The sequence below is a fragment of the Heptranchias perlo genome, chromosome 3, assembly GCF_035084215.1.
Source record: "Heptranchias perlo isolate sHepPer1 chromosome 3, sHepPer1.hap1, whole genome shotgun sequence".
Taxonomy (NCBI): Eukaryota; Metazoa; Chordata; class Chondrichthyes; order Hexanchiformes; family Hexanchidae; genus Heptranchias; species Heptranchias perlo.
In genome coordinates, this window is record NC_090327.1 from 119,313,503 (window position 1) to 119,325,632 (window position 12,130).

The window sequence follows — 12,130 nt, forward strand, 5'->3', positions numbered from 1 at the left end:
TACATTTCACCAGTGTTCAAATGAACAGCAAGAGCGCAGTGTGTCGGGGGGAGGCAGGGGCAAGCTCCAAGGGACAGTCAGAATACCAGCCTTACCAGCTCGTGCCCTCTATCACTTCGATGCCCCAAGTTTAGAGAGAACCTCTTTTATTCCACATTCTGTGCCATTGTCAACCCAATGAATCTCTCTCCCTGCATCACTTACACACTGAGCAGTGATGAGATGGTCACTCAGCACAAATTTATTTATCTTGATGGTAGTGATTGTGAAATTTGCATCTTATTTTGTCAATAAATATTAGTGCTTAAAATTCTTTTCAAGCTGGCAGGTTTGGTAGGAACTAGAGTTCTCGTATTGATGCACTTTGCTGGTTCTTAGTGTACTTATCAATAATTACAGATCAATAAGCACATAGTTCCAGTTTATTCCAGTCCTGATCTGTACTCACAGTTTCTGTTTATTCCAGTCCTGATCTGTACACACAGTTCTAGTTTATTCCAGTCCTGATCTGTACACACAGTTTCTGTTTATTCCAGTCCTGATCTGTACACAAAGTTCCAGTTTATTCCAGTCCTGATCTGTACACACAGTTCCAGTTTATTCCAGTCCTGATCTGTACACACAGTTCCAGTTTATTCCAATCCTGATCTGTACACAGAGTTCCAGTTTATTCCAGTCCTGATCTGTACACACAGTTCCAGTTTATTCCAGTCCTGATCTGTACACACAGTTCTAGTTTATTCCAGTCCTGATCTGTACACACTGTTCCAGTTTATTCCAATCCTGGTCTGTACACATAGTTCCAGTTTATTCCAATCCTGATCTGTACACAGAGTTCCAGTTTATTCCAGTCCTGATCTGTACACAGAGTTCCTGTTTATTCCAGTCCTGATCTGTACACACAGTTTCTGTTTATTCCAGTCCTGATCTGTACACACAGTTTCTGTTTATTCCAATCCTGATCTGTACACAAAGTTCCAGTTTATTCCAGTCCTGATCTGTACACACTGTTCTAGTTTATTCCAGTCCTGATCTGTACACACAGTTCCAGTTTATTCCAGTCCTGATCTGTACACAAAGTTCCAGTTTATTCCAGTCCTGATCTGTACACACAGTTCCAGTTTATCCCACTCCTGATCTGTACACGCAGTTCCAGTTTATCCCACTCCTGATCTGTACACAGAGTTCCTATTTATTCCAGTCCTGATCTGTACACACAGTTCTAGTTTATTCCAGTCCTGATCTGTACACACAGTTCCAGTTTATTCCAATCCTGATCTGTACACAGAGTTCCAGTTTATTCCAGTCCTGATCTGTACACAGAGTTCCTGTTTATTCCAGTCCTGATCTGTACACACAGTTCCAGTTTATTCCAATCCTGATCTGTACACAGAGTTCCAGTTTATTCCAGTCCTGATCTGTACACACAGTTCTAGTTTATTCCAGTCCTGATCTGTACACACTGTTCCAGTTTATTCCAGTCCTGATCTGTACACACTGTTCCAGTTTATTCCAATCCTGGTCTGTACACATAGTTCCAGTTTATTCCACTCTATTCTGTACATAGTTCCAGTTTTGCTAATTAATATCCTTCCTGCCTGTTAAATACAAATGAATTTAAAATAGATTATATCCAGCTGTTGAAATATATATATATAAATTGCAAATGATCCTGGGGCTGTGATCGGAGAAAAACAACCTTGAAAAGGCGCGGGTTGGTGTTGCTGCGTGAAGTCTGTTGATATGTAAGTGCTGGTTGGGGGGAGGGAGATATGGTGAGGGGGTGGGGGCCGTGTGACTAGTACACGCGGTAGGACCCTGCGGAAGGCAGTGGGAATGTCTGATGCGAGCTGGTGTGAGACGGGAGCACAGCACCCCCTGTTAGTTCTCGATAGCATGCACCTTGCAAAAATAGCAATGATTTTCTCTCTCTCTCACTCCCTCCCTGAGCTCCTTATAGTACCAAAGCCCTGAACGTCATCGGTGAAACGGTTACAAGAGGAGGGGCAGAGAGCATCAGTTGTGCACAGAGGTACCAGCGAGCACAGTCGCATCCCTCCGTGCAGTTACTGGAGAGGGATCTCGACCCGGACCGAGACCCTGCGCTCAACAGGGAGGAGGGAAGGAAAAGCAACTTAAATTTCCGTGGGATCATGTCTTAGAGTGTTGTGTCTGTCACACACACCCCATATGTTGGCTGATTTGAACAGGAGTGAGAAGGCGGTGTGTTACTCAGCTTACTTCCAGAGGTAATTGGGTTGAAACTGATTTATTGACTCAGTTTCAATAGATTTTCTCTCCCTCTCCAGTTCTGTATTTCTCTCGTTGCTTTTTTTTTTAACAATCCCAAGTATCTGCTCAGTGAAACAATCTCGGGGACGGCGACAGATATCTGTGACTCGGTCCTTAGAAAAAAAACTGGTAAATTGATTTGTTAATTGTGACCTTATTGGCGATGCAAATGGAATCTTTTAATGTGATTATTTATAGCTCGTTATCTTGAATATTGTGTCTCCTTCTCGCCTCCCCTCTGCTCTCTAGAGATTGGTGATCGTTTAGAAGCTGGCGGAGTGTTGCTGCGCTTCTCAGAAGATGTCTCAGAAGGAAGGTGCAGGATCCCAGAGTCACCCGTCCCATGCGTGAGGGAAATCGGCTGGCGTTCTGCCCCTCTCTCTCTCTCTCTGTCTCTGAGCCCAACGTTTGGCGAGGAGGGTAGAGAGGTGGTGGGTTTTGTTATTATTATTTTTGGACACTTCTTCAGTCTCTCCAAACCTGGCGATGACTAATCCCGTCTCGGTGCAATAGAACCAGGCGCAGAGAGAAACAGAGACCTGACTGCACGGTCCGATCCCAGGAGCACAGATGCATTTTCGACTCTTTTCACTAGCGCTGGTTCTTCTAAACTGTATGGATTATGGGCACAGTCTGAATAACCGAGGGAAGCGGAACAGGAGAGGTGAGTGCTGGCGATGTGACGGGGGCTCGTTTTAACAATGTTTTAAGAAACAAATCGGACCGACTGAGAAACAGGGAGATACTTTGCAAACTTAAAAAAAAGTTACACGATTGGCATTTAATTGAGAGTTTGTGCTTAATACAATAATCTACAAGTGTTTGGTTATTAAAAAGTTTGTTTTTGAAGAAGCTGTGTTCTAGATGACCACGCTCCGAGTCACTGATCCTGGTGTTAAAACTCCCGAATCCCAGATTCTAGGACTAACGGTTTCAGTGCGATCGCAATCCAAATCCGGGGAAGTCTTCGATCAGAGACACTCAGCCCCAATCCACACTAGGTTGTGTTTGCAATCTTACCCGAGATCTGATCTCATCCCGACCCGCAGTCAGTCCGGGGTCTGATTCTCCCGAAGCTGCCTCTTCTCCCCATTCACCATCGGCGAGATTTCAGCCGCTCGCTCTGTGTCTCACTGTGTCTGTATGTGTGTGTCTCTGTGTGTGTCTGTGTGTGTGTGTGTGTGTGTCTCTCTCTCTGTCTGTGTGTGTGTCTCTCTCTGTCTGTGAGTGTCTGTGTGTGTGTCTGTGTGTGTGTGTGTGTGTCTCTGTCTGTGTGTGTCTTTCTCTGTGTGTGTGTGTCTCTCTGTCTGTGTGTCTGTCTGTGTGTATGTCTGTGTGTGTGTGTCTCTGTGTGTGTGTGTGTCTCTGTGAGTGTGTCTAACTATGTCTGACTGTCTCTCTCAATCCCTGTGTATGTTTGTGTCTGTCTGACTGTCTATCTATCTATCTATATCTATCTATTTCTGTGTCTCTCTTTCTCTCACTCTCTGTGTGTCTGTCTATGTGTCTATCTCTGTGCATCTGTCTCTCTCTGTGTCTGCCTCCCCCTCTCACTGTCTCTCCCTCTCTCCATGTCTCTCCCACTCTCTCTGTGTCTCTCTGTCTCCCTCTCTCTCTGGCTCTCTCTCTCTCACTCTCTGTGTCTCTCACTCTCTGTGTCTGTGTCTCTCTGTGCCTCCCGCTCTCTGTCTGTCTGCCTCCCCATTCTGTGTTTGTCTGTCTCCTCTCTGTGTCTGTCTGTCTCCCCTCTCTTTGTGTCTGTCTGACTCCCTCTCTCTGTGCCTTTCCGCCTGTCTGTCTGTCTCTCTCTGCTTTCTGTCTCTCTCTCTGCTTTCTGTCTCTCTCTGTGCTTTCTGTCTCTCTCTGTGTCTGTCTGTCTGTCTCTCTGCCTGTGAGTCTCTCTCTCCCTCCCAGTGTCTGTCTTTCTCTCTCTCTCCCTCTGTCTGTCTTTCTCTCTCTGTCTGTCTGTCTTTCTCTCTCTGTCTGTCTGTCTTTCTCTCTCTCTGTCTGTCTGTCTTTCTCTCTCTGTCTCTGTCTGTCGCTCTCTATCTCAGGCTGTCGCTCTCCATCTCTATATCTGTCTGGCTGTCGCTCTCTATCTCTGTCTGGCTGTCGCTCTCTCTCTGTCTGCCTGTGTCTCTCTCTTTCTCTGTCTGGCTGTCTGTCTCTCTCTCTGTCTGGCTGTCTCTCTCTGTCTCTGCCTGGCTGTCTATCTGTCTGTCTGTCTCTCTCTGTCTGTCTGTCTCTCTATCTCTGTGTTTGTCTCTCTATCTCTGTGTTTGTCTGTGCCACTCTGTGTCTGTCCCTCCCTCTCCGTGTCTGTCCCTCTCCCCGTGCCTCTCCCTCTCTCTCTCTCTCTCTTTGTCTCACTCTCTATCTCTCTCTGCTTTGGTCTGTCTGTGTCTCAGTCTGACTCTCTCGCTGTCTGTCTGTCTGTCTCTCTGTCTCGCTGTTTGTCTCTCTCGCTTTCTGTCTGTCTCTCCCTCTCTCACTTTCTATCTGTCTCTCCCTCTCTCACTTTTTGTCTGTCTCTCTCTCGCTTTCTGTCTGTCTCTCTCTCTCTCTCTCTCGATTTCTGTCGGTCTCTCTCTCTCTCGCTTTCTCTCTCTCTCTTTCGCTCTCTCTCTCGCTTTCTCTCTCTCTCGCTTTCTCTCTCTCGCTTACTTTCTCTCTCTCGCTTTCTCTCTCTCGCTTTCTCTCTCTTGCTTTCTGTCTCTCTCTCTCGCCGTCTGTCGCTCTCTCTCTCGCTTTCTCTCTCTCTCGCTTTCTCTCTCTCTCTCGCTTTCTCTCTCTCTCGCCGTCTGTCACTCTCTCTCTCGCCATCTGTCGCTCTCTCTCTTTCGCCGTCTGTCGCTCTCTCTCTTGCCGTCTGTCTCTCTCTCTCTCTCTCGCTTTCTGTCTCTCTCTCTCTCTTGCTTTCTGTCTCTCTCTCTCTCACTTTCTGTCTCTCTTTCCCTCGCTTTCTGTCTCTCTCTCTCTCCCTCGCTTTCTGTCTCTCTCTCTCTCTCGCTTTCTGTCTCTCTCTCGCTTTCTGTCTCTCTCTCTCTCCCTCGCTTTCTGTCTCTCTCTCTCCCTCGCTTTCTGTCTCTCTCTCTCCCTCGCTTTCTGTCTCTCTCTCTCTCGCTTTCTGTCTCTCTCTCTCCCTCGCTTTCTGTCTCTCTCTCTCGCTTTCTGTCTCTCTCTCTCCCTCGCTTTCTGTCTCTCTCTCTCTTGCTTTCTGTCTCTCTGTCTCTCGCTTTCTGTCTCTCTCTCTCTCGCTTTCTGTCTCTCTCGCTTTCTGTCTCTCTCTCTCGCCGTCTGTCGCTCTCTCTCTCTCGCCGTCTGTCGCTCTCTCTCTCTCGCCGTCTGTCGCTCTCTCTCTCTCGCCGTCTGTCTCTCTCTCTCTCTCGCCGTCTGTCTCTCTCTCTCTCTCGCTTTCTGTCTCTCTCTCACCGTCTGTCGCTCTCTCTCTCTCGCTTTCTGTCTCTCTCTCTCGCCGTCTGTCTCTCTCTCGCCGTCTGTCGCTCTCACTCTCTCGCCGTCTGTCGCTCTCACTCTCTCGCCGTCTGTCGCTCTTTCTCTCTCGCTGTCTGTCGCTCTCTCTCTCTCTCGCTGTCTGTCGCTCTCTCTCTCTCTTTCTCTCTCGCTGTCTGTTGCTCTCTCTCTCTCGCTGTCTGTCACTCTCTCTCGCTGTCTGTCGCTCTCTCTCTCTCTCTCTCGCTGCATGTCGCTCTCTCTCTCTCTCGCTGTCTGTCGCTCTCTCTCTCTCGCTGTCTGTCGCTCTCTCTCTCTCGCTGTCTGTCGCTCTCTCTCTCTCGCTGTCTGTCGCTCTTTCTCTCGCTGTCTGTCGCTCTCTCTCTCTCTTTCTCTCTCGCTGTCTGTCGCTCTCTCTCTCTCTCGCTGTCTGTCGCTCTCTCTCTCGCTGTCTGTCACTCTCTCTCTCGCTGTCTGTTGCACTGTCTCTCTCGCTGTCTGTCGCTCTCTCTCTCGCTGTCTGTCACTCTCTCTCCCTCGCCATCTGTAGCTCTCTCTCTCTCACCCTCTCTCTCGCCGTCTGTCGCTCTCTCTCGCCGTCTGTCGCTCTCTCTCGCCGTCTGTCGCTCTCTCTCTCTCGCCGTCTGTCGCTCTCTCTCTCGCCGTCTGTCGCTCTCTCTCTCTTGCTGTCTGTCACTCTCCCTTTCTCTCTCGCTGCCTGTCACTCTCTCTCTCTCTCTCTCGCTGCCTGTCGCTCTCTCTCTCTCTCTCTCGCTGTCTGTCGCTCTCTCTCGCTGTCTGTCGCTCTCTCTCTCTCGCTGTCTGTCGCTCTCTCTCTCGCTGTCTGTCGCTCCCTCTCTCTTTCTCTCTCGCTGTCTGTCGCTCTCTCTCTCTCGCTGTCTGTCACTCTCTCCCTCGCTGTCTGTTGCACTGTCTCTCTCTCTCTCGCTGTCTGTCGCTCTCTCTCTCGCTGTCTGTCGCTTTCTCTCTCTCTCTTGCTGTCTGTCGCTCTCTCTCGCTGGCTGTCTCTCTCTCTCGCTGGCTGTCTCTCTCTCTCGCTGGCAGTCTGTCTCTCTCTCGCTGGCTGTCTGTCTCTCTCTCGCTGGCTGTCTGTCTCTCTCTCGCTGGCTGTCTGTCTGTCTCTCTCTCTCTCTCGCTGTCTGTCACTCTCTCTCTCTCTCGCTGTCTGTCGTTTGCTCTCTCTCTCTCGCTGTCTGTTGCACTGTCTCTCTCTCTCGCTGTCTGTCGCTCGCTCTCTCTCTCTCGCTGTCTGTCACTCTCTCTCACTCCCTGTCTGTCACTCTCTCTCTCTCTCTCTTGCTGTCTGTCGCTCTCTCTTGCTGTCTGTCGCTCTCTCTTGCTGGCTGTCACTCTCTCTTGCTGGCTGTCTCTCTCTCTCGCTGGCTGTCTGTCTCTCTCTCTTTCTTGCTGTCTGTCTCTCGCTGTCTGTCTCTCTCTCGCTGTCTATCTGTCTCTCTCTCTTGCTGTCTGGCTCTCGCTGTCTGTCTCGCTGTCTGTCCGTCTCTCTCGCTGGCTGTCTCTCGCTGGCTGTCTCTCGATCGCTGTCTCTCTGTCTCTCTCTCTCGCTGGCTGTCTGTATCTCTCTATCTCGCTTTCTGTCTCTCTCTCTCTCTCGCTCGCTTCCTGTCTCTCTCTCTCTCGCTTTCTGTCTCTCTCTCTCTCACTCGCTTTCTGTCTCTCCCTCTCTCTCGCTGTCTCTCTCTCTTGCTTTCTGTCTCTCTCTCTTGCTTTCTGTCTCTCTCTCTCGCTTTCTGTCTCTCTCTCTCGCTTTCTGTCTCTCTCGCCGTCTGTCGCTCTCTCTCTCTCTCTTGCCGTCTGTCTCTCTCTCACTCTCTCGCCGTCTGTCGCTCTCTCTCTCGCCGTCTGTCGCTCTCTCTCTCTCGCCGTCTGTCGCTCTCGCTCTCTCTCGCCGTCTGTCGCTCTCTCTCGCCGTCTGTAGCTCTCTCTCTCTCGCCCTCTCTCTCGCCGTCTGTCGCTCTCTCTCTCTCGCCGTCTGTCGCTCTCTCTCTCTTGCCGTCTGTCGCTCACTCTCTCTTGCCGTCTGTCGCTCTCTCTCTCTCTCGCCGTCTGTCGCCCTCTCTCTCGCCGTCTGTCGCTCTTTCTCTCTCGCTGTCTGTCACTCTCCCTTTCTCTCTCGCTGCATGTCACTCTCTCTCTCTCTCTCGCTGTCTGTGGCTCTCTCTCTCGCTGTCTGTGGCTCTCTCTCTCGCTGTCTGTCGCTCTCTCTCTCGCTGTCTGTCGCTCTCTCTCTCACTGTCTGTCACTCTCTCGCTGTCTGTCACTCTCTCTCTCTCGCCGTCTGTAGCTCTCTCTCTCTCGCCCTCTCTCTCGCCGTCTGTCGCTCTCTCCCTCTCGCCGTCTGTCGCTCTCTCTCTCTTGCTGTCTGTCACTCTCCCTTTCTCTCTCGCTGCCTGTCGCTCTCTCTCTCTCGCTGTCTGTCGCTCTCTCTCTCTCTCGCTGGCTGTCTCTCTCTCTCTCGCTGGCTGTTGCACTGTCTCTCTCTCTCTCGCTGTCTGTCGCTCGCTCTCTCTCTCTCGCTGTCTGTCACTCTCTCTCTCTCTCTCTTGCTGTCTGTCGCTCTCTCTTGCTGTCTGTCGCTCTCTCTCGCTGGCTGTCACTCTCTCTCGCTGGCTGTCTCTCTCTCTCGCTGGCTGTCTGTCTCTCTCTCTTTCTTGCTGTCTGTCTCTCGCTGTCTGTCTATCGCTGGCTGTGTGTCTCTCTCTCTCTCGCTGTCTGTCTGTCTGTCTCTCTCGCTGTCTATCTGTCTCTCTCTTGCTGTCTGGCTCTCGCTGTCTGTCTCGCTGTCTGTCCGTCTCTCTCGCTGGCTGTCTCTCGCTGGCTGTCTCTCACTGGCTGTCTCTCTATCGCTGTCTCTCTGTCTCTCTCTCTCTCTCGCTGGCTGTCTGTATCTCTCTATCTCGCTTTCTGTCTCTCTCTCTCTCTCTCGCTTCCTGTCTCTCTCTCTCTCGCTTTCTGTCTCTCTCTCTCTCACTCGCTTTCTGTCTCTCCCTCTCTCTCGCTGTCTCTCTCTCTTGCTTTCTGTCTCTCTCTCGCTTTCTGTCTCTCTCGCTTTCTGTCGCTCTCTCTCTCTCGCCGTCTGTTGCTCTCGCTCTCTCTCGCCGTCTGTCGCTCTCTCTCTCTCTTGCCGTCTGTCACTCTCTCCTTCTCTCGCCGTCTGTCGCTCTCTCTCTCGCCGTCTGTCGCTCTCTCTCTCGCCGTCTGTCGCTCTCTCTCTCGCCGTCTGTCGCTCTCTCTCTCTCGCCGTCTGTCGCTCTCTCTCTCTCGCCGTCTGTCGCTCTCTCTCTCTCGCCGTCTGTCGCTCACTCTCTCTCTCTCACCGTCCGTCGCTCTCCCTTTCTCTCTCGCCACCTGTCACTCTCTCTCTCTCTCGCTGTCTGTTGCACTGTCTCTCGCTCGCTGTCTGTCGCTCTCTCTCTCTCACTGTCTGTCACTCTCTCTCTCTCTCTCTTGCTGTCTGTCGCTCTCTCTCGCTGGCTGTCTCTCTCGCTGGCTGTCTCTCTCGCTGGCTGTCTCTCTCTCTCGCTGTCTGTCTCTCTCTCGCTGGCTGTCTGTCTCTCTCTCGCAGGCTGTCTGTCTCTCTCTCTTTCGCTGTCTGTCTGTCTCTCTCTCGCTGTCTGTCTGTCTCTCTCTCTTTCTTGCTGTCTGTCTCTCGCTGTCTGTCTCTCTCGCTGGCTGTCTGTCTCTCTCTCGCTGGCTGTCTGTCTCTCTCTCTCTCGCTGTCTGTCTGTCTCTCTCTCGCTGTCTGTCTGTCTCTCTCTCTTTCTTGCTGTCTGTCTCTCGCTGTCTGTCTCCCTCTCGCTGGCTGTGTGTCTCTCTCTCGCTGTCTGTCTGTCTCTCTCTCTCGCTGTCTATCTGTCTCTCTCTCTCTTGCTGTCTGGCTCTCGCTGTCTGTCTCTCTCGCTGTCTGTCTGTCTCTCTCGCTGGCTGTCTCTCGCTGGCTGTCTCTCTCTCGCTGTCTCTCTGTCTCTCTCTCTCGCTGGCTGTCTGTATCTCTTTATCTCGCTTTCTGTCTCTCTCGCTTTCTGTCTCTCTCTCTCTCACTTTCTGTCTCTCTCTCTCTCCCTCGCTTTCTGTCTCTCTCTCTCGCTGTCTCTCTCTCTCTCTTGCTTTCTGTCTCTCTCTCTCGCCGTCTGTCGCTGTCTCTCTCTCGCCGTCTGTCGCTCTCGTTCTCTCTCGCTGTCTGTCGCTCTCTCTCTCTCTCGCTGTCTGTCACTCTCTCTCGCTGTCTGTTGCACTGTCTCTCGCTCGCTGGCTGTCGCTATCTCTCTCTCACTGTCTGTCTCTCTCTCTCTCTTGCTCTCTGTTGCTCTCTCTCGCTGGCTGTCTCTCTCTCTCTCGCTGGCTGTCTGTCTCTCTCTCGCTGGCTGTCTGTCTCTCTCTCGCTGTATGTCTGTCTCTCTCTCTCTCGCTGTCTGTCACTCTCTCTCGCTGTCTGTTGCACTGTCTCTCTCTCTCGCTGTCTGTCGCTGTCTCTCTCTCGCCGTCTGTCGCTCTTGCTCTCTCTCGCCATCTGTCGCTCTCTCTCGCCGTCTGTCGCTCTCTCTCTCTCGCTGTCTGTCGCTCTCTCTCTCTCTCTCGCTGTCTGTCACTCTCTATCTCTCTCTCTTGCTGGCTGTCTCTCTCTCTTGCTGGCTGTCTCTCTCTCTTGCTGGCTGTCTCTCTCTCTTGCTGGCTGTCTCTCTCTCTCGCTGACTGTCTGTCTCTCGCTGGCTGTCTGTCTGTCTCTCTCTCTCTCTCGCTGTCTGTCTGTCTCCCTCTCTTTCTTGCTGTCTGTCTCTCGCTGTCTGTCTCTCTCTCGCTGGCTGTGTGTCTCTCTCTCTCTCGCTGTCTGTCTGTCTCTCTCTCGCTGGCTGTGTGTCTCTCTCTCTCTCTCGCTGTCTGTCTGTCTCTCTCTCGCTGTCTATCTGTCTCTCTCTCTCGCTGTCTGTCTCTCTCGCTGTCTGTCTCTCTCGCTGTCTGTCTCTCTCGCTGTCTGTCTCTCTCGCTGGCTGTCTCTCGCTGGCTCTCTGTATCTCTCCATCTCGCTTTCTGCCTCTCTCTCGCTTTCTGTCTCTCTCTCTCGCTTTCTGTCTCTCTCTCCCTCGCTTTCTGTCTCTCTCTCTCGCTTTCTCTCTCTCTCGCTTTCTGTCTCTCTCGCTTTCTGTCTCTCTCTGTCTCGCTTTCTGTCTCTCTCTCTTGCCGTCTGCCGCGCTCTCTCTCGCCGTCTGCCGCGCTCTCTCTCTCTCGCCGTCTGCCGCGCTCTCTCTCTCTCGCCGTCTGTCGCTCTCTCTCTCGCCGTCTGTCGCTCTCTCTCTCGCCGTCTGTCGCTCTCTCTCTCGCCGTCTGTCGCTCTCTCTCTCGCTGTCTGTCGCTCTCTCTCTCTCGCCGTCTGTCGTTCTCTCTCTCTCGCTGTCTGTCGCTCTCTCTCGCCGTCTGTCGCTCTCTCTCGCCGTCTGTCGCTCTCTCTCTCTAACTCGCTGTCCGTCGCTCTCTCTCTCGCTGCCTGTCGCTTTCTCTCTCTCCCTCTCGCTGTCTGTCGCTCTCTCCATCTCTCCCACGCGCTGTCTGTCGCTCTCTCTCTCTCGCTGTCTGTCGCTCTCTCTCTATTTCTCTCTCGCTGTCTGTCGCTCTCTATTTCTCTCTCGCTGTCTGTCGCTCTCTCTCTCTGTCTGTCACTCTCTCTCTCGCTGTCTGTTGCGCTGTCTCTCTCTCTCGCTGTCTGTCGCTCTCTCTCTCTCTCTCGCCGTCTGCCGCGCTCTCTCTCTCTCGCCGTCTGTCGCTCTCTCTCTCGCCGTCTGTCGCTCTCTCTCTCGCCGTCTGCCGCGCTCTCTCTCTCGCCGTCTGCCGCGCTCTCTCTCTCTCACCGTCTGCCGCGCTCTCTCTCTCTCGCCGTCTGCCGCGCTCTCTCTCTCTCGCCGTCTGCCGCGCTCCCTCTCTCTCGCCGTCTGTCGCTCTCTCTCTCGCCGTCTGTCGCTCTCTCTCTCGCCGTCTGTCGCTCTCTCTCTCGCCGTCTGTCTCTCTCTCCCTCTCGCCGTCTCTCGCTCTCTCTCTCTCGCCGTCTGTCGCTCTCTCTCTCTCGCCGTCTGTCGCTCTCTCTCTCTAACTCGCTGTCCGTCGCTCTCTCTCTCGCTGCCTGTCGCTTTCTCTCTCTCCCTCTCGCTGTCTGTCGCTCTCTCCATCTCTCCCACGCGCTGTCTGTCGCTCTCTCTCTCTCGCTGTCTGTCGCTCTCTCTCTCTCGCTGTCTGTCGCTCTCTCTCTCTCGCTGTCTGTCGCTCTCTCTCTATTTCTCTCTCGCTGTCTGTCGCTCTCTATTTCTCTCTCGCTGTCTGTCGCTCTCTCTCTCTGTCTGTCACTCTCTCTCTC

At 52.5% G+C, this 12,130-nt stretch overlaps 1 protein-coding gene across 1 annotated transcript in view; it reads left to right on the forward strand.

Moving 5' to 3' along the window:
• The first annotated feature begins 1,982 nt into the window (after positions 1–1,982).
• Positions 1,983–12,130, forward strand: part of rspo2 (R-spondin 2) — a 324,393-nt gene continuing 314,245 nt past the window's right edge. The window contains exons 1-2 of the mRNA XM_067976537.1: positions 1,983–2,249; positions 2,542–2,956. Coding sequence (XP_067832638.1) covers positions 2,863–2,956 — 94 coding nt within the window. The 5' untranslated portion in view covers positions 1,983–2,249; positions 2,542–2,862. The remainder of the gene's footprint in view (positions 2,250–2,541; positions 2,957–12,130) is intronic.